The following is a 22,363-nucleotide window of genomic DNA, read 5'->3' on the forward strand; positions in this document are numbered from 1 at the left end:
CCGCTATCTCAGAATGCGGTTTATACTACTTAGCCGCATTCTGAGATAGCGGTTTAGTTCAAAACCAAACCGCTATCTCAGATAGCGGTTCATAATGCCCCCTGCTCCAAACTTGCAGTTTCCAGTGTTCAGCCTGAAAATGGGCTGAGATCTTCTGCCAAATAGTCCAACTCCAACAACCTGTAAACAAATCCAAGATCTCCAACAACGTCTATAATCCAACTCCAACGTTTGTAATCCAACTCCAATAACCTCCACAAATCATACCAACCAACCAAACCATAACACTTATGCAACAAAATAGAAGAGTGCAAACAAAAAATTTCCAAAAGTTCAATCGTTCCAATAATGACACATGAGTTTCTAAAAGTTCTAAAAGTTCCAATACTAGCAAAAAGAACAAAAGATTACACAAAATTTCTAATGTAGCTCAAATCTAAGTTCTACGTTGTTTCTTTGAATGCTCGGACGATGAAAATGAGGACTCATCCTCCTCGGCAATTGGCTCGGGACGTTGACTAGGAGAGCAACCCTTTTGTCGTCGGTAAGTGAGAAGCTGCAAAGGAGGAGATGAAATAACTTGTGATGCTGGCGGAGATGCAGGAGGAGTAAGAGGTGGAGGGCGTGGAGAAGGTGGTGGTGGAGGGCGTGGAGAAGGTGGTGGTGGAGGGTGTGGAGAAGTAAGTGCTAGAGGGCGTAGAGGAGGAGTAAGTGGTGGAGGGCGTGCACGTGGTGGTCGAAAACCACGCCCTCGAGAAACATGTGAGGTGGAGGTGTCGGGTGTACACTGAGACGAGGCTAAATCATATTGTTGGAGGATATGTTCTTGCCCCACTCTTGATAAGGTCTCAATGCAAGAGGAACTCAAATTGCGTAACGTATCAAGAGTGAGAGGAAGGGCCAAACTGGGAGGTAACTCTAACGCAGAATCCACAGCTCGAGTGCATCTTGAGGCAAGATCAGCCAATGCATGTGACTACAAAAAAGAATGTGAAACAATAATTAGAATTCAACATTAGTTATGAATATAAACATTATACATGAAAATGGAACAAGGATTAATTTACCAAAATAATATCAGAGGAAGACGGCTGATAATGAGTGGTGGGGGGTGATCGTGTAACAGGAGTAATGAGGAGTCTCGTGATGCTACAATACCAATCCATATACTCCTTCATCCTCTCACGATGACCGGCAAAAGGAGTGCCTTGAACAATCCGACTCTCACGATCACGCCACTCCTCCACATATTTGCGATGCATCTCTTCAAACTTCTTGTTTTTATGCCGTCGATCCACATTATGAAGATCAACACTCGTGTCACACGCAACGGGAACTGACTGTTCCAATCCAAACTGACGCATCACTCGATTTGGGTAGTGGTACTCAACAATGTCAAAGCAAATCAACGGTACAACTGAGCGCCATATATCTCTATCACATCTACAAATCTCGGGTAGTAAACCAAGTACCGTCTCTGAATATGGCTGCCAAGTCATCTACAATAAGTAAAAAGTGAGTATTTAGGCAATTTTAGGTGAAATTAAGCAATTTTAGGCTATTTTGGACAATTCTAGGTGAATTTAAGCCTTTAGGTGTGATTTTAAGCTATTATAGACTATGTTAGGTGAACTTAGGCGTGTTTAGGTGTATTTAGGCTATTTTTGGTGGATTTAGGCTAATTAAGGTGAATTGAAGCTATTTAAGGCGATTTTAGGCCATTTTAGGCGAACTTAAGCCTTTTTAGGCAATCTTTGGTGAATTTAAGCTATTATATGCCATTTTAGGTGAATTTAAGCTATTTTAGCCTATTTTAGGTGAATCCAAGCTATTCTAGACTATGTTAGGTGAATTTAAGCTAGTTTAGGCCTTTTTATGCTATGTTTGGTGGATTTAGGCTAATTAAGGTGAATTGAAGCTATTTTATGCGATTTTAGCCTTTTTAGTCAATTTTTGGTGAATTAAGGGAATTTTTAGACAATTTTTGGTGAATGTAGGCTATTTAAGACAAAAATAACACAAATTTACCTAAATTAACCTAAATTAACATAACTTTATCTAAGTAGAATCGAGGGAGCTCAAATTGACGTTCGTTGACTTAATTGACCTAAGTTGACCTAAGTTGACCTAACTAGTTGAATTAACCACAATTTAGACCAAAGTTGACCAATGTTGACTTAAATTGACCGAAGTTGACCTAACTAGTTGAATTTAGGCAATTTTAGTTGAATTTAGGTCATTAGTTGAATTTAGGTCATTTTATGGTTTTTTAGTTGAATTAATCACAATTTAGACCAAAGTTTACCAAAGTTGACTTAAATTGACCAAAGTTGACCTAACTAATTGAATTTAGGCTATTTTAGTTGAATTTAGGTCAATTTATGCTATTTTAGTTGAATTTAGGTCATTTTATGCTTTTAACTTGAATTAATCACAATTTAGACCAAAGTTGACTTAAATTGACAATTTAGACCAAAGTTGACTTAAATTGACAATTTAGACCAAAGTTGAACTAGTTGACTTTAATGCACCTACATTGACAAAAATTGACCAAAGTTGACCTAACTTGAAACAAAAGAAGCATTTGAGTAATTAGTAAGGTGAGATATTAAATACCTGTGTCTCCTTTTGATGGTCAAGTGCATCCCTAAAGAAAGAGAGTCCACTAGCTGTATGGCCACATGAAAAGTGAACCCTAAGCCAACTAACAAAACAAGTAAAGTAAAGTGTTAGTAAAGTAAAGTGTTAACAAATTACTTGATTTATCGAAGTAGTAATGAGTAGTTAAACAAATAAGTTACCTGCATGCTAAGGGGTCCACTCCACGCTGATGCTGAGTACCAAGAATAGATGGATCGTCGACCTCAATAGGATGCTCTGGGTCAGGAGGTGGAGCATCGCGAACTCTCGAAATCCTCGGACGACCAATGTGAATATGCTCCCATGACCATAACTGCAGAAGTATAAGTGGACCACCAATGTCACGGGATCGTCTACGAGCGGCTCGACACATCTGTCGATACAAATAAGCAAGGGTCGCACTCCCCCAGCTGTATGTCCCAGCTCTACGCAAGTCGCGTATCAATGGCAAGTAGACGAGCTGCACGGCATCACCGCTCTTATCAGCAAACAAAATGGACCCCATAAGTGCAAGAATATATGCTCGGCTAAACCTCTCATAAACAATATCAGCAGCGTCATCAGGGGGGCCCTGACTGAAGTGTCGCCTCAACCAAGTCATCCTCAATGATGAACCCTGGAGAACAGGTTTTCCATCATCACCAGGCTCTGGTCGTATCCCTAACAACTCCTCGACTAAAGCTGACCACACCCCAGTACCATCCCCTGTGACAGGAGCCCCATGAACTCTGAGCCCCAACAAAACAGCGACATCCTGCAGAGTAATAGTAGCCTCACCAACAGCCAAATGAAAAGTGTGCGTCTCCTGTCTCCATCTCTCAATCAATGCTGTGATCAAAGACCTATCTAAGGCTAATCCACCACCAACCAATCTATGTACACCATAGAACCCTGCTAATCTAACAAACTCCAAGACTCGATCATGTATCACCCACTCTCCTAAACCAAGCACGTGCTCCCGACACGTCAAAAGCCTGTCCATACCCCCTCCCCAAACATCCTCACTCCTATGCTCCGCCTGCAACGTCAAAACCGAAGTATCACGTGGGCCGGGATGGATCGTCGGCTCCATGAGACCTGAAAAAGAAGTTTATTAGAAATCGTAAAATCACACGTCAAAAGAAATATATGCACAAAAATTAAACTTAGAATCACACATCAAGAGAAATATAAACTGAGTTTATTACCCCGATGATCCAACACCACCCCTAGCTGCACAAGTTTTCTTATTATGCCCTTGACGTCGACAAATGCTACATGATTTTACATTGACACTGCGTCGAGCACTCGAATCCATCTCATTAGGGTATCGAGACGACTTTGGGCGTCCCACACCACGCCGTTTACTAGCATCAGCAACTATTCTCACCCCAGTATAATGAGGCCAATAGGGAACATCAGGAAGTGGATGAAAGCTCTTCAAGTATGTTTGCCTATACTCGACAGTGGTAAAGAAAGGATCAACGAAAGCAGCATAAGATAAGCTGCGAGAACGACAAACCGCAAGCACATGGGAGCATGGCAACTTGTAGATGTGGGCTCACTACGTATTTTGTGGGCTCACTCTCCAACACCTTAAATGAATGATTTTTAGCTATGGAATAACCTTTGACTATGTCTTTCAATTGCGCCGAAGAATCAAACTCTTGCCCAATAGCAAATTCACCATCGAAAGAGTGGTTGTTGGACCAAGTCCTCCAAGAATCAAGCAAAATCGGATCCAACTCTGCAACATTGTTGAAAATTTGAGATGGAGCGCTTTCTCTTATAGCTTTGTCATTAGCATCTTGTGTATCTTCATCTTCATCAACATCACTATCCACCCCAACCTCTTCATCTCCAAAAAAATCAACACATATTTGATCTAGAGAATCGAAAAGTATCATAGATGGATCACCATTTGTAGCTTCTACATGTGGTGTTTGAGTTGGAGAAGTGAGCTCTAAAATGTGTTCACTAGCATATTGTTCATCCGTAAGCATTCTTGTGAATGAACCCGTTAACCCACTTTGATTTGTCAAGGGCAAGTAGGGAAATGGACTCGCCCATGAATCCATTTCATGAAAGGATTCCAAGTGGGATTGAGTTTCAGGTTGCTTTGGAAGTTGCTCGATGAACAATTGCATTGTGGTTGATTGTGTTTGAGACATAGCAATCAACATTGCTTTTAAAGAATTGTCATCATCCAACGGAATGGCTTCATATGAACCGGACATCATTGGATACCTCATTAGTAGCTTCAACTCCACATATCTCGAGTCACATCTCATAAGATCATAAACCTTACTCAAAACCTCATCATAACTCATTTGACAATTGACAAACCCAAATTTTCGCTCTCCTCCTTTATATGTAACATCACCGCTACTTTGCAAAATTTCCCCTCCCCAATGACAATAAATAGGATAGTCTGGCAACTCCATATTCTAAACAAAAAATAATATGATTAATAATATGAAATCCCTAATTTGGGCCATCATAATCTGATTTCAATTCAATTGAACTTGAAAAATTGAAGACTAAAATTCCAAATTGAAAAACTCAAGAGCTTAAAACGAATCAAAGATCAGAAATAATTCAAAAAAATAAAAATCACAGCATAATCACTTTAAAATAATATAATTCATAACATCGCTATCTCAAATAGCGGTTAGATATACGTTAACAATAAAAAAAATTACAATTAATTCAGGGTAATCATATCATAAACTCATCAATCAAACATAAGCATGATCTTCCTAATAACATCATCAAACAAACCTAAACATAGCAACGATTATTACTGAATTAATAATTAGCTTCAAATATATTAATTCAAAAAAAAATTAGGGCTTACCTGATTTCGAACCACCGACGACCGGTGGTGGGTGAGAAAGAAGCTCGACGGCTTTGGTGGCTGATGAGGAGGCTCGACGGCTAGTGGTGGTGAGGAAGAGGTCCGACAGCCGGCAAGGGCTGAGGAACAATTTCGAAACGGAGGAACGATGGAGAAGGGTGAGAAAGAGACTCGAGAATCCGTTGTGGGTGAGGAGGCTCGACGCGACGGCCGGAGGTAGGGCGAGGAATGAGGTCGGCTAACGGCGAGCCGGCCGGTGGAGAGAGAAACAGGGACGACGGCGGGTTAACCGCAGGACGACGGAGACAGAGAGAGAGACGCAGAACAAAGCGGGGTTTTTTTTGTGCTTTTGATTTTTTGAATTTGCTTCCTGGAGGTAAGTGATAAGTGGTAAACCGCTATCTGAGATGGCGGTTCATTAAACAGGAACCGCTATCTGAGATGGCAGTTCATTAAACAGGAACCGCTATCTCAGATAGCGGTTAACCCCCATAAACCGCTGTCTCAGATAGCGGTTTTGCGCTGCTTATTTAAAAAAAAAAAGACCGGTTCACTATGCTGACGTGGACGGTATGGTGGGAATTAACAAAAAAAGTAACGTATTTTGGGAATTAACTTATCTTTGTGCATTATTGACGGAAATCGCTCTAAAATCGCCCCAATTATTTGTGTGAAAGTACATGTTTGCCCTTTAAATTCATTTCACCCCCTCTCCCTTTTTCACCACCCATCTCTTCCCTTCACCCACCCACCTCTGTATTTCACCATCAACACCACCACTTCGCACACCTACCACCCACCACCAACGCCAAAGTTCCGTCCATCACCGCACACACATCACCGCTCCCTTTCCGGTCCAAAAATCGTCACACCACCACCGCCACCAACTTAATTTTCTAAAATAAATAAAAATTTAATTATCATATTATATTCTAACTTTGCGCATAATAACTAACATAATTTCTAAAATATATAAATTCTAAAATAAATAAATTCTAAAATAACTACATAATTTCTAGAAATTTAAAATCACTAACATAATTTTCTAAGATAAATAAAAATAAAATTAACAAATTCTAATATTAATTTTGCGCATAATAACTAACATAATTTCTAAAATATATAAATTCTAAAATAAATAAATTCTAAAATAACTACATAATTTCTAGAAATTTCTAAAATTACTAACTTAATTTTTTTAAAAAATAAAAATGAAATTAACAAATTATAAAATTAATTCGAATAAACTTTACATTAAAAATTTAAAAAAAAAAAATTAAATAAATTTGAATTTCAGATTTACTTCTCGCGCACGGACTTTGCATGAATGACATGGGAGTGACGCACAGACTTTGCATGGACGACATGGAAGTGGCGCACGGAATTTGCATGGGTTCCGTGTACATGGCGCAAATTCTGTGCGCCAGTTCCATGTCATCCATGCACAGATTTTGCGCCACTTCCATGTGCACGGTGCAAAATCTGTGCGCCACTCCCATGTGCACGGTGCAAAATCTGTGCGCCAGAAATAAAAAAAATAATAATAAAAAACACCATTTTTACCTCCTCCATTGAAGCTACGAGCCAAAATTTTGGGACAACTTCCACGACCATAACTACCGCCGCAGCACCCACATGAATTATGAAGAAACTAACGTTGCCAACAACTTATTCCGACGAGATTACAAGTTAAGATACCATAATGAGTTAAAGGGGGGGGGGGGGGAATATCTCGCCGGTATTTCATTTTTCCGGCCAAATTCTGGTAACCAGCCTGGTGGGGACACTACAAGAATTTGTATCTTTAACGACAACCTAATTACGATCGGTCAAAAATCCCGTCGCAAAAGGCTTTTGCGACGGGGCTAACAACCAAACAAAATAAGACGGGAACAACCGTCGCAAATGTCTTTTACGACGGATTAACGACGGGATTTTCTATTAACGACGGCCCCCTTTTATGGCGGGTTCGCGACAGGAAACCCCGTCGTTAATCAACGATTATTGGCCTTTCGCGACGGGATTTCCCGTCGTTAATGGTACAATTTCTTGTAGTGGGAGGGGGGGTTGAGAGAGAGGTGAGGGAAAGGTGAGGTGAGGTGAGAATGGTAAAAAAAAATGAAAGGGAGGGGTAAGTTTTTATAAGGGTAATTTTGTACTTTCGCTATGAATAGTAGGGCGATTTTAGCGTGGACGGACGTCGAATAGCGATACACTAAAGTTAATGCGTAACTAATATATCTTGAGCGTACTTTTTTTAAAAAAATTATCTAATATGAAAATTATCCCTATTATGTATTATGTATTTTATAGGTTGAATATGATAATTTGACCATAATATTTGATATGTTTAATATGTTAATTAGATCAAAATATTGAGTAAATATATTTTTTACAATTGATATGTCGATTTGAATGAAATATTACCAAAACTCTCTAATATTGTAATATTCTATAATCTGGTTCCCCCCCCTCCCTAAAAATAACAGTTTATACAAAAGGAGAGAAAATAAAATAATAAATAAAGTAGTTTTTTTTTTAGGAAAGGGTTTTTTGGCCGGAAAATTTTACACCATGAAATGACATGAGTCATTCCTTATGTCTGTTTTAGTATAATGTAATAGATGAAATGAGAGAAAAGGAGAACAGAACTACTCGTATTGAACATCAAGAGAGAGATGAAGAACAGTGATGGTGATGGGGTCGTATTCACAGCCGAATGGGAAAAAAATTGGCATGCAATTTCATCCTTATAGGTAGAATTGAAAACATATTTTAAAATTTTAAAATTTCTAAAAGCATGATTGAATTAACACAGGGGCGACACTTGTCTCCGAAAATGAAACATCCATGGCTAGAGACTTAGAATGATCAATGGTAATTATTATTCTTTATGCAATAGAAGAGAGAGAATTCATCGTGGAGTGGGGTAAAAGTAAGAGAGATAAAATGATGACCAAAATAAGTTGAAAAATCATTGGAAGTCTTTGGACAGATCATAAGGTTTAGTCCTGAGTGAGTTGGAAGAGTGAGAAATGAGTGTTTATTTGACGAACACAAATATTTTAGTCATCAATTACTATACTCTAGGAGTATAAGACATGAACGTTGGTGGTAATATAATTAGGGTTGACAATGTTTCGAAGGTATATTGGATGGAGCTTAATTAATCCGCCTCCCACCGCCAGTGGTCCATTCGACCCATCCATCATTCGTGGATGAGTTGGGTGGATAGCGTGCTAAATTGGTAAAATAAAACTCACCGTCGAACTTATTTATTTTAGTAAATATAAACTATTATTCGCAAAGATAGTGGATAACATATTACAATTTTGATACATTCACATTATCAAATAGGTTAGAGTTGTAATACATACATATTCATTATTCAAAAAGACATTTAAAAGTTTCATCCGACTTTAAGTAAAAGAGTAAGTTTTTTTCTTTTTGCAAATATATCGGGCATTGGATGCCTAATGAACCAAATACGAAGTAGTCATTAAAAGTTGTATGGAGTATTAATTTCATCTATATTACATTAACTTATCTATATAATTAAAGCAAACTGGTGGGTCATGAGAGATGAGAATTGAAAACCCCCAATACTCCTCTCTCAGTTATGCCACTTCAAACGTCACGTCATACCCTCTCAAAAGGAAATCAATCAATACATATCTTCAATCACGCACCAATCAAGCACGACAAAAAAGGAGAAAAGAATAAAAAGCAAATTGCATAAAAAATATTAATTTAATAACTAAGTTAATCAAATTTTCGTATCTTAAAAATTATAATCTAACTTAAATAAAGTCAAAATTTCTGAAATAAGCCTAAAAAATCAGCGGCAGGAAAGAAATAATATAGTTTCCAATATAAACATTAAAAAATACTATATCGTACGTATATGGCGGACTATAAATAATAAAAAGAATAAGATGTGCGAAATGAGACACAATAGGGAAGATATAATATAGTTTCAATCTCTGTTATACATACGATCTCCAACAAAATTACAAAAAAAAAAAAACTAAAACCCTAATAAATAGAACTTGAAATAAGTAACTTATTTAGTGGAATTTGTAAAAGTATATAAGTAAAGTTATCTCGTGCATTAGCACGAACACATACTAGTTTATGATTAAATCTCAATGTTAAGATTGGCAACACATGGTATGCCGCCACATGTCTCTATTAGTTTAAAAGTCATGTAACGCCATGACACTGGCACATTTTTTTATCCCAAGGTTAGTGGTAATTCAACATTAAGCTTCATTTTCTTCCCCACCCCCCTTAAAATCTCCAGTCGGATATTACCGTCTTTCTAGTAAGATTGAGAGACTAGCAAGATCTCTCGATCTAGTCGCTCAATCTTACTTTCAAATCTTGAGTTTTTATCAAAGTTTTTCTTTGGTGGTCCTTTGTCGTCATCTTGGCAGGCAAGAATGGAATAGCAACTATGTATATTTTTAATTAATAAAATACATTTAAATAAATACTTAAATGCAATTTTAATTTATAAAAACTATAAAATTCATTATAAGTATAATTAAAATTATTTATAATTACTTAAAAATACGGGGTATTACTCTAGAGGGCAAATTAGTTAATTTACTGTTCCTAAGATAAATCAACATTTTTTTCAAGTGTAATTGTCATTCAGCTATTGTTAAGGAAATGTTAGGAAGGCTTTCTTGTTTTCTAAAGGGTTATGATTATTAGCCTTAGGCTAGGTATTCAGCTTTGGGGATTTGAGTTTGTTATGTGAGGTTGTAGAGTTATCTTTTATCGCTCGACTAATCATTTACCATTATATAGTCTATTCACCAAATTTTCTTGGAACTGGGGCTGAGTAGTTGAGGTGAGAATGTAGTTTCTTTGTAATCTTCAATTTCATTTCCTTAGCTCGGAGTCGGAGTTGTTGTATTTCACCTGAAAGGGTGGGTCATCCGAAAGGGTGAAGTAGGTAGTCCGCCTAGTTTTATTTCCTTATCAAAAAAAGTTCCTCTATTGTTGCTTCAATATTTTTTTCATTTCCTTTTCCTTTATCACATAGAAAAATATGACCAATTTTAAAAATAAAGAGAGAATATGCACATTTCGCAAACTAAGGAACTACTTATATTCAATTATATGCAAATACATGGTACATGGATCATCATATAATTTAGCATGATTAGAGAATGGCTGATCACTAATGTTATCATGTTCAAATCAAATGTTTAGTACCAAAGGTTGATCGTCATATATATACTTTACGACTCATCGAGGTTGTTCGGTTCTGTTGCTATACACAATTGAAGGTGGATGCTTTCAAATAGACCGCAGACTTTCACATAGATTTGACGTGGGTTGTTTGTTTTTTTTTTTTGGTGCGAATGAGCCACAAGGGCAATACAAATTACAAATGGGGGCGGGGGGATTCGAACCTGAGACCTATTGTACACAAGCCCTCAGTCTTAACCACTAGGCCAAGACATCATTGGTGACGTGGGTTGTTTGTGGATAGTGAAGTTCCAGTGTTGTTGGCTAGAGTTATACAAATGTCAACAATAGGTAGTTGTGACTTGTGGACAATCATTTTTAAGTTTAAAACATCATTAATATCGCGATTAGTATAAATTAACAATATGTACAAGCTGAGCTACCATGAGATTATTATTATTTTTCAGATTGCCACATCAAATTTTCAGTAATACATGGTTAGCAAAGAACATCCCCTAAATTTTTCCTTTCATAAATGTAGAGAAAATTTGTTTTCCTTTATGAAAGAATATATTTCTTGGAACATTGTAAAGTACTCATTCTTTTAATTTACCATCAAATGATTAATATAATACAAATTTATAAATTATATTTGAAATTTAAAGACATAAAAATTATTTTAAATACATAAAAGAAAAATCCTACATACTCTCTTCGTTCTTTTCTTTTCTGTTTTTGTTAATTCATTTTCCATTGTCGTCCGTTTTTCTTTTATGTTCTTCTCAGTTTGCTTTATTCTATTTTAGACATATACCCTTTACTTGTTTGCTCATACTAACCGCTGTAATGAAACATTTTTCACACACTTTCTCTTATTTTGTTCATTTTTTCCCTACACCTACCCACATTTTCACACTGTCTCTCCCACTCTTACTTTATCCTACGTCCACTTACTTTTTTCAAAATTTTATTTTCTTTTTTGAGGGAAATAAAGAGCATATAATTTATTAAATTATATCGAGTTCCACCCAAAGTTTGTAGTATTTGGGAGAACTAGCTCATTCAAATACACCTCGAAATGACTTCGGTTACCCATCTTGCAACAGACTGAGCTACCATATTACCCGCTCCATGAACACATATAAATAGATTAAAAGCATTGCTAATTCTGTGGATATCATCATAAAAGAAAATAATTGGGCGTTGCTCCCTCTTGTCTCTCTTGAATGACTCTAGCTAAAAGAACGACGATAGTATATTCAAATAAAAAAATAAGAAAAATACAAAGACTAAAAGATATAATTTATTCTCCAGCAAGTTTACGTACTAATCTTCTTTTAAACTAACTAGATTTTAGCCCGTGCGATGCACGGTTTCTATTGAATTGTTACGTTAAAATAAAACTCCTATATATATATCAACTGCTATATTTTATATATTAGATTAGATTGGTTTTTTTTTTATTATTGAATTTCATTTTAGATTTTTTATTATTATTACAGTGTTTGATTTTGGATGAAATTGTATATAAGAAATATTAATAATTAATTAATAAAAATATCTATGTGGCACCTAATTATTTATCTACTTGGCATTTGAATTTTTAATTCAAAACTAATTTTGAAGTCTTATTTTTTCATTGGCCGAAACCATTAGATTTCCTATGTGGTGCTCTAATATTGGATTAATGTTTGATTTTGGATTGAATTTTATTTTAGATTAGTGTTTGATTTTGATGAATTTTATTTTAGATTTATTTTTTAATTATTAGAGCGTTTGATTTTGGATGGAATTTTTTTTTTTTGAGGGAATTGTATATTTTAGTAATTTTTAATTAATTTAAATATCTACGTGGCATCTAATTAACTATCTATGTGGCAATCGATTTTTTTAATTCAAAAATAAATTAGAAATCATATTTTTCATTGGCCGAAACCATTAGTAATCCTAGGTGGCGCTCTAATAGTTCAGCAAATATGACTCCTTTATATATATATATATATATTAGATTAGATTAAATTGGTATTTTTTTTTTGGATTGAATTTCATTTTAGATTTTTTTAAAAAAATTATTATAGTGTTTGATTTTGGATGAAATTATATATAAGAAATATTAATAATTATTTAATAAAAATATTTACGTGGCACCTAATTATTTATCTGCGTGGCATTCGAATTTTTAATTCAAAAATAATTTTGAAGTCTTATTTTTTATTGGCTGAAACCATTAGATTTCCTACGTGGCGCTCTAATGTTGGATTAATGTTAGATTTTGGATTGAATTTTATTTTAGATTAGTGTTTGATTTTGGATGAATTTTATTTTAGATTTATTTTTTAATTATTAGAGCGTTTGATTTTGAATGGAATTGTATATATTAGTAATTAATTAATTAATTTCAATATATACGGGGCACCTAATTAATTATCTACGTGGCACTCGATTTTTTTAATTCAAAAATAAATTAGAAATCTTATTTTTCATTGGCCGAAACCATTAGTAATCCTAGGTGGCGCTCTAATATTTCAGCAAATATGCCTCCTTTATATATGTATATTAGATTGGAATTTATTAAAATACTATAGAAAAGATGAAAAGGTGAAATAAGTCATCAAAATATTATTAATAAGTAGTTATGTGACAATACATGTTGCTTTTCCCTATTAACGAATACAAATCATAATGAGAATTGTGCCACCAAATAATAATTTGTAGCATAAAACAATATATAAACTTAATGTGAAAATCGAAAACTTAGGTATAGCTTAAGTATTTTTATCCGCACAAACCTTCTAGTGAATTTATTAGAGTATTACCAACTTAAAAAGTCGATCTAATACGAAAATAACATATGTACATTGCTTTTAGTTTATAATTTGTGATGTAATCAATACCTAGTATTTAAAGAGGAGATAATAATTTGTGATGTAATCAATACTTAGTATTTAAAGAGGAAGACCATGGTTTATTAGATGACATGTGTCATCCTCTCTTTTCTCCATTAATTTTTTTTTTCAATTTTTACTTTTGTTGTTTGTTTCACAAATTATTTTACAGCTTTAACACCCCAATTCATCTTCCTCATTCAAAATCAATTCACCATTTAATTCATCTAACTTTTCCCACCCCATCTCCCTCATTAATACTCGATATTAAGCCACCATCTAATTTGTATATTTTTTCAATTTTAAATTTACTGAAATCACAATCCCTCAACAAAATTAGCACTTTAAAAGACCGCTTAACAACCACTATATAGTTACCGTTCATTGAACGGGCTCATAAGCTAGTTCCTCTTAAAAGTTGTGTCAAAAAAGAAAAGCAATGCATGAAAACATATAAAAAAAATTGTATGTAATTTAATAAAGATAATCATAAATATATAATCTTTCCATTGATTGTCATCTTAATACCAACTATCAACTTTATGTACGTAGTAAATACTTTTTTGAAAAGTGTTCGTAAATACGAGTATATGCTACCTTAAAGGGAGAGAAACATTGAACATGGTTCTTCAAAATAGAGCACAATAATTGATTAGCAACATAAAAAGATCCAAATTAATAAAATGGGAGAGTATAAATTTTACTAATCCACAATGTTAATCTCAAAATTGATATAACAGTATAAATATATCTTTGATCCATGCTATTAGTTAATTAATTGACTAATACTCATAGGATGAACAAATGAATTGGGAGGGTTAAAAATAATATTTGATACTATTTCATTTACAATTTCGGTTGGATGAAATCCATCCATGAATTCATACGACTTCCTATTTTGGCAAGGTGTCGACAATGGCTCACATAAGAAATCACTTCTTAATTTGCAACAAGCATGTTTCGTATCAGAGCCTGCAAAATCATCCACAATCAAATGTTTAATATGACATATGGTTTTAGAAGGGGCCGAAATAGGAAGCGGAAATTTCATTCATGTATACATATTTCAAATTCGAAGACATGCTGATAATGTAATCTATACTATATATTAAAAGGCGTTTAAAAGAAAGTTTATGTGACACGTTGCGCTCTTCTTATGGATGATTTGCTCAATGTAATCTTCATACACATTAAAAAAAATATCAAACATGGTTTGCATAGGGTTTGAACCCTTGACCTTGAGTTTAAAGATTAAAGTCTTTACCACTAAGCTATTACATGTGTTCATGTATCAATGCAAAAAGAAAATATAAGTAAATGTGAATGTCTTTAATGTAGTAACCCGGGGCATCGCCCGGGCCCAAAAACTAGTTAAACTTTAATAATCGACAATCATGCATTAATCAACCAGGCCACATGACAATGTACCTGATGGAGGTGAAGTTGAGGCTTGCATGGAATACAAATTAATGAACGTGAAATTGGCCATATGAAGCTTTGCATTGAAAGAATCCACTAAAGAAACAAGCATTGTATTAAATGCTTCTACTGCTTGGTTGACTTCATTAACACATTTGGTTGAATTAAATCTAATGAATGCAGCTGGAGTGCAACCTATTTGAGGTAATCCAAACACCGTAATCTTTCTCGCACCAGAATCATATAATGCCTACCACACCCAAAAAGAAAAGATAGTAAATACCGAACACTTAAACTAATTATTGATGATGAATTTCATAGGATAAGTAAATATATACAATGTTGATCAAGAATTAATAAAAGCAAAATAAAAATACCTATCTTGCATGATTATCATATAATTAATGAATAAAAAAGTATATCAATCCACACATAAGTATAGTATTGTTTCTTAATAAAAATAATGAATAGTATACATAAACCCACGTCAAGCATTCATATGAATGTGCTGCCATTAATTACAAAATACGTACAGAGAAAAATAAACTTTACTAAAAATAAATCGGCAAAATTAAGGAACATCCATATTATTATCTTGTTATTAAAATGGCCAAAGCTAATGTCAATATTTAACACATATACACTATTTGATGTTTAACCTAAACAAATTTGGATAACTTCTACAAAACTTTACCAATTACAAACTAAATTAAATGATATTTACTATGCTACTTTTGTATATATCATTGAAAAAATAACATGATCGAAGAGGGAAGAGAGACGAGAAATAATAAGCAAATACCTGTAATTGAAGTTTGTACCGAGCAATAAGTTGTCTTGCATATTGGTTAGTGGCAAATTGGTTACCAGTAGGATAGTTTTTTGTCATGAAATACTTATCAATGTAGTCATTGCTACCAATGTTAATAGTGTACAAACACTTGTTTAAATAGTTAGTGACAGGACCACCAACCATCGATTTAAGCTTTGAGATTGTTGTATTGAAATTTTTTAATTGTTGATCCATCCCAACTCGATCACCCTGAAAGGGAGGACAACAAGGAATAATTAATTCTTGTAGAAAATAAAAGCTTATGTAATTAAAAATATTTTTGGTGATTCAAAAAGACTTTTCCTATTTTACATCATGAATTTATGCAATACTTTATCTTAGAGATGTAGATGTAACAATGCGATTTTTACTTATCTAGACCTTTTTAATCGAGGAGCGCGCTTTTGGTAGGAAAAGAAAATAAAGGAACTGACTCATATATGCTCATGTTTGGTTTGGAAAATGGTACACTACACCTCCTTGTTTTTTTTGTTATTTATTTATTTATTTATTTATTTATTTATTTATATAGTAAGTATGATCTCTTACTTTTAAATTAGGGGAGCAAGAGGGAGGTAACTTAGTTTTAAGAAAAATATGGATCAATTAGAGAGGTAAATTAAAAGGGTGGTAGGAGAATGTAAAAAAAAAGTTGATAAAGTAGGAATGAGAAATGTTTAAATAGTTTGAGTAAGGGGGTTAAAGTTCTGAATTGTGTTAAAAGTTGAATAAAATATACAAAGTGACTTACATAACGAACTAAAGAACCTCAAAAGTCGAAAGTAGTTATATAAAAAATAGATGGATCATATTATTTGATAAAAAAAATCACTTTTCTTTTCTCCTAAAGTAGGAGGGATTCTAGAGGAAAGATAAATTTGAAACTGCCAATTAAAAGTTACTTTTTTTCTCTCACTTTTTCCATTAACGAAATATTAGAAATAAATTTATTTCCTTTCCTCGTTCTTCCTTCTTCTTATTTACTATTTTACATAAACAAAACGTTAGAGTGTTTTTATCCACTATTTTTAAATTTTAAATAATATACACTTAAAATTTTTTGATTTTGTTAGGCAGAATTCGTAGTCCTCGTTATTTTAAATTTCATTACAACCTTATTTGTTTCCATTAAATACTTCGTACAAGAATTTTTTTTTTTTGTAACATGCTTTTTCTTTTGAACTATTTTTATAATATAAGTTGAGAGGGAGAATGCTTAAATTTGTGTGTATATCTTAGTTATAAATTTTCGATTTCCTTTTATTACGGGCGTGTTCGGCGGTAGCTTTTGAGGTAGCGGGTAGCGTTTTGACCGAGTCAAGACGCTACTTGTAAAATTTGTAAGTGTTTGGCGAGGTAGCGATTTAGGTAGCGGTTAGCGGTAGAGGTAGCGGTTGAGTAGCTTTTATCAAACGTTAAAATTAGTAGCGTTTAAGGTAGCGGGTAGCGTTTGACAAATTTATAATAAAGTTTTAAATAATATTTCACCTTTTATTTTATTTTATAATATCAACCGCTACTTTTACCGAACACTCATATCAGTTACCCGCTACCTTTGACAGCTAACCGTTACCCGCTACTATTGACCGCTACCCGCTACTCCAACCGTTACCCGCTACTGAACCGCTACCCGCTACCGCTACTTTTGCCGAACAGGGCCTACATACAAACCCAAAAACATGCAAGATATTAATCGAATTTATAATAGTACCCATCGTGATCCAGTTTTGGGGAGAATTCCAGCAGCACCAGATGCAAAATTGACGCCCCTCAATATATCTTTATCCATTTGAGTACTATATGGGTTTATATATCTCTGAAATCCCAAAAGTTGAGCTGTAAAATAAACAAGTTATATTCAATCATCACTCTTTGATGCATTTGTCATTTTGTTGTAACTGTTAATTGTTATTATGCACCTAGCTAATGAAATACTTCGATATTTAGCTTATACTCTCAGTCACTTCCCTCATTCATATACTTGTTAATGTACGTAACATTAACGGGGATAGTATATGCATTTCACACGGGGCATCAAAAAGTCAACCTCATGTGTTTCCTTACAAAATAGAGATGTTATAAAATATAACTTATTACTAGTTAATCTTGTGTAAAAACTATTTTATGGTTATCGTGCTCAAACTTCGACAAATTATCTTTTATATTATTATTTTATTTGTAAAATTACATTACTAAAAAATATGGTATGCGTTAACGGTTTAGGTCATTGTCTAGAAAATATTGAAAAATTAAATACATTTTCATGCATGCATGTGACATGTGAAATTAATTTGATTAATTCCTTTTTATCATGAATCGTTAGCTCTTTATTTATCATATTTTATGTATTTTTTTGGACTCCTTATCCCATTTTTAACTACTACTTTCTCATTAACGTATTATTTTTAATATCTCAATAGCTCTCATGATATCATCACATAAAGTATTCATATTAAAATAATATTTATCTCTTATAATACTCATGTAAAACTTTAAGTGTCCAAATTAATGTGCCATGGATCATGTGGAATAATTTCTAAATTAAATAAGTATGAGTATAATAAAAAAAAAATAAAAAAAAAAATACGGAGTATCTATCCTAGTATCCATGCACTCAATTCATAATCAAATGGATAAGGGCAAATTCATGTTATCCGTACTACAATTATTCGGGGGAAATTTTACGTATTGGATCCGTACCAACACAATGACCTTGCAGCATAAACCATTATCTGACATTATATAAACCAATTAGTCTCATTTATTTTTATTTTTATATTTAAAACATCATTTTTTGATTGCCATGTATCTCCTCCTTGCTTTTTTATTTTTCCTTTTCTTATTTGCATATCTAAATATGAATCATTTTTGTATATAATTATTTTCTTCATAGTCAAACTCTAGATCATCCTCTCCAAATCAACTCCAACACATGTGTTGCCAACAATATTTAAAAAAATACTTTTAAAATAAAAAAATCGTGCATGGTACGGTTTAAAACTAGTTTTGTTAGCAACCGTAAATTCAATTCGATAGATCTATATATAGAAGACCCGTCCTTTGCATTTTACGTTACCTATATAATCGCTACTACCACCAACACACAAAATAATAACATGTCTTAGAAATTAAAATTCATAATCCTTATTTTGCATTACATTTCATCCTTTTATCTCCGAGTAAAATTAAATTTTAAATTTATTGAGAAACAAAAGAATTTAAATAAATATATAATTTGCTACAAAACAATTTTCAGCAAAAAACACAATGACTACACGAGCATTTATTTATGTACAATAAAATAACAAACAAAAATGGAAAATAAACATTACATTTAAGGTGATCTATACTGGACGTTCATTGTAGGTCCAAATGAAGTGTAGCTTTTTTTTTCTTATGTGTAACGCAAAAACTAAAAAATCAGTTTAAATGTTTATAGATTTTTTTAATTGTTACTTGTTGATGAATCTATCTTTAGTTGCAATAAGTATTTTATGTCATAATATATAGTACTGTATTTTGCGACCTTTCTTTCATTTTTGGCCCCATTATACAATATAAATAGATTTGAGGTAAAACTTAAGGTAAACATAAAGTGTACTTACAAATAAAATCTTCTATGGTACGACCATTAGTAAACCTTCCTGTAGGAATTTGACCAGGAAAGTCAACACCATAAGGTAAATAATTTGATTTATCCGTTGTATTGAGGATATTATTGTTGCCAACATCTGATAACGAATCTCCAAATATAAAAAAGCATGGAACTTTTGATTCACCATTAACTAATGTTGAGTCAATTGTAAAAAGAATGAAAAAGTATAATGTAATTCTCCACATTTTTTGATGATATTAAGACTTTAATTTAAAATGATTCAATAAAAGATCCATGTACCAATGATATTTATAGCACAAAACTAAGATCTAACTTAAGAAAAATAAAGTCAAAATCCAACAATGTAACAATCATTATACACCTTATCTAAGTTGTAATTTTTTTTACGTCGACAAAGTTGGCAATTTGTCTTACTATAAATTGCTTATGGAAAACTAGCTTTATTTTCTACTAAAATAGGAAATAAAACAACCAAGATAAATTAATAAAGTAGCACCCTGTCAAATAATAATAATAATAATAATAATAATAATAATTAAAAATTAAAAAAAAAAAAGCAAAGACAAAGTTATTATGAAAAAAATAAATCATTGTAATTATTTGAAGCTTAACTTTTAAAATTCCCTTAAATCTTTTGTGCTCTCCAAGTTTTTTCTCTCTATTTGAGAGACCTTTTTTTCAAAACGTTTTTTAAGTTAAACACTAGGAGAAAAAAATCGTAAAACACATGACCATTCTCACATTGAAAAATCTTTTACCTCTCCTTCAAATCGAGTTTTGACTTGATTCGTAAAATTTAAGAAATATGAGAATTCTTGGGATTTGAACTTCAGAAAATGTAAAATTATCGAGAAGTAACAAATAATATCTATGGCTAATTTTGCTCAAAATAAGAGATGTCCATAAGTAAACATGAACTATAAAAAAAAAACAGAAACAATATTATTCAAAGACTTATATAGAGAAAGTTTGATATATTTTGTAAAGGACAAGATGGGCATGAATAATGATCAACCCAGCCCTTTATTACAAGAGATGTACTCCCTCCATCCGAGATTAATTTTGATGTTTATCAAGGCATAAAGTTTTAAGAGATAATTTGTTGTTTGGTTATTATTAAATACGAAGTATTATTGAAAAAGTAGATGTTAAAGGAGATAGTGATGTATTATTTGGTTATAAAGTACGTAAATGTGATAGAAGATCGTTGAGTATTTTTTTAATTGAATATGAGAGAATGTGAAACCTAACCTTTTGATACTGGGGAAATAAAGGTATTAAAATAATCGTGTGATTTTTCCCAAAATAAAAGCATAGAAACTAATATGGGACAAATAAAAAAGGAAAGTGTAAAAACTACTAACGGATTACTATCGGTCACAGATTAGTTTTTACACTTTTTATTTTCAGACGTCAAATAGTAGTTTTAACACTTAAATGTTGGAAAAACCCCACAATTATTTTAATATATGTCTCTTTATTATGTTACTCGGAAATTCTTATTTACAGGTGGTGTACAATAAATATTGTTAAAGTAGAGTAAAATTAAACTTAAAATACTTAATAGTTACCCTTATATATGTAAAAGTTATCTATTTTTTAGTGATACAATTTTTCATTTTAATAAAAATCATTTCCTTAAAAATAATAATAATGAATAAAATTAATCATTTAACTCTGTAAAAGGTTTATCTATCAATTTTTTTTATATAATATAAAAGTTAATTAAAACGTATTAAAAGTAACAAAAAATTAGGTAAAATTTAAAAAATTAGATAAACGTTTTTGGTGTACAATAAATTTATTGTACACCTTATGCGTGCAAGAACTTTTGTATGTTACTTGGTTTTAGTTCCTGTTTCATCCCGTGAGCGTTTTCCTTTTTATTGGTTGCGTTTTGATGGGGGAGTACCGTTAGGTACCTACTCCTGGAAGTAATATTTAGTAATTGATCTAGTAGCTTGATCAAACAAACCCCAAGTATCATGTCATTATTTCGTGTTGGATATAGCTCCAATATTGGGTTGGCCCGTTGGATTGATTTAACTCGGTTATATTTAGGGCTGTCAAAAAGTAAACTACCCGAGAATCCGACAGAATCCGACATCGGAAATTTCTCATTATTTTCTTTCTTTTTGTTCATTCAGCTATGATTGGGCTTTGACCCGATACGATATCAAAATCTGGAGGGGTGTCTCTACCCAGTCAAACCTTTCTAAGAACCTCACTAACAGCAAACCAGACTCTCATACCATCACTTAGCATGGGATACCAACTAGAACTAGGATTGCCCCTATACTATAATTTCGCGTTAGATACCATATAAGATAAGGTATGAAGTCACTAAAGGGATGGTTTTTTGAAAGGTAACCAACGTTTTTTCCTTAAGAGTAGATGCCATTTGTGTATCCGAGAAGTAGAGGCTCTTGAAACCGATCTGAACCAATCCACCATTGATCCGAAATTCGATTTGACCCGTGAATGAAATACCCGAACCCGATACGCTAACAACCCGAGGAGACCCGTAACCCGATTAGTATCCAACTAGTTTTAACCGAACCGAACCCGCATCCGACCCGAATAGCAATGCGAAATCCGATTTTACCCAATAACAACTACAATCTACCCGACCTGATAAAACCCGATATCCGGTTTAACCTGCACTGTTGTTGACCCGATCCGAATGAACCCGAAGCCGACTTTCAATCGAATTTTGGACGTAAAACTTTTTGTCAATGTGTCTTTAAGTGTAAAGATTAGTTTTGGACGGAGGGAGTAGAATTCTAAAAATCATTATTTGGCATGAAATATTAGAATAATAAAGTGATTTGAATTTGATAGTGAACTCGAGAGTTACTCAATCCATAAAACATAAGAATACAAGCCAACCCGATCTTAGTTCGAACTGCAAACCGCAAACTCAATCCATAATT

General features: G+C 33.2%; 2 protein-coding genes across 2 annotated transcripts; both read right to left on the minus strand.

Moving 5' to 3' along the window:
• Window positions 1-303: 303 nt before the first annotated feature.
• LOC110774841 (serine/threonine-protein phosphatase 7 long form homolog) lies at window positions 304-4,017 on the minus strand. The gene is made up of 5 exons (XM_056841278.1): window positions 3,828-4,017; window positions 2,802-3,717; window positions 2,617-2,704; window positions 1,068-1,499; window positions 304-976 (listed from the first exon to the last, which is right to left on the minus strand). The coding sequence occupies exons 2-5, from the start codon at window positions 3,710-3,712 to the stop codon at window positions 437-439; spliced, it is 1,971 nt and encodes a 656-aa protein (XP_056697256.1). The 5' UTR covers window positions 3,713-3,717; window positions 3,828-4,017; the 3' UTR covers window positions 304-436.
• A 10,142-nt stretch (window positions 4,018-14,159) lies between these two features.
• On the minus strand, window positions 14,160-19,823 carry LOC110803199 (GDSL esterase/lipase At1g29660-like). The gene is made up of 5 exons (XM_056834866.1): window positions 19,420-19,823; window positions 17,526-17,650; window positions 15,785-16,024; window positions 14,992-15,232; window positions 14,160-14,535 (listed from the first exon to the last, which is right to left on the minus strand). Exons 1-5 carry the CDS (start codon window positions 19,652-19,654, stop codon window positions 14,330-14,332), a joined length of 1,047 nt encoding a protein of 348 aa, XP_056690844.1. The 5' UTR covers window positions 19,655-19,823; the 3' UTR covers window positions 14,160-14,329.
• Window positions 19,824-22,363: the final 2,540 nt, after the last annotated feature.

Source organism: Spinacia oleracea, chromosome 1 (assembly GCF_020520425.1).
Source record: "Spinacia oleracea cultivar Varoflay chromosome 1, BTI_SOV_V1, whole genome shotgun sequence".
NCBI classification, from domain to species: Eukaryota; Viridiplantae; Streptophyta; class Magnoliopsida; order Caryophyllales; family Amaranthaceae; genus Spinacia; species Spinacia oleracea.

Excerpts from the sequence above, each read along its gene's own strand:
- LOC110774841 (XM_056841278.1), bottom strand. The coding sequence starts at position 3,712 with ATGGAGCCGACGATCCATCCCGGCCCACGTGATACTTCGGTTTTGACG. Across the intron at positions 1,500-2,616 it reads ACCATCAAAAGGAGACACAG|ATGACTTGGCAGCCATATTC; the intron begins GTATTTAATATC and ends TACTTATTGTAG. Across the intron at positions 977-1,067 it reads CTTCCTCTGATATTATTTTG|TCACATGCATTGGCTGATCT; the intron begins GTAAATTAATCC and ends TCTTTTTTGTAG.
- LOC110803199 (XM_056834866.1), bottom strand. The coding sequence starts at position 19,654 with ATGTGGAGAATTACATTATACTTTTTCATTCTTTTTACAATTGACTCA. Across the intron at positions 17,651-19,419 it reads TACCATAGAAGATTTTATTT|CTCAACTTTTGGGATTTCAG; the intron begins GTAAGTACACTT and ends TTTATTTTACAG. Across the intron at positions 16,025-17,525 it reads CCAAAACTGGATCACGATGG|GGTGATCGAGTTGGGATGGA; the intron begins GTACTATTATAA and ends CCTCCCTTTCAG.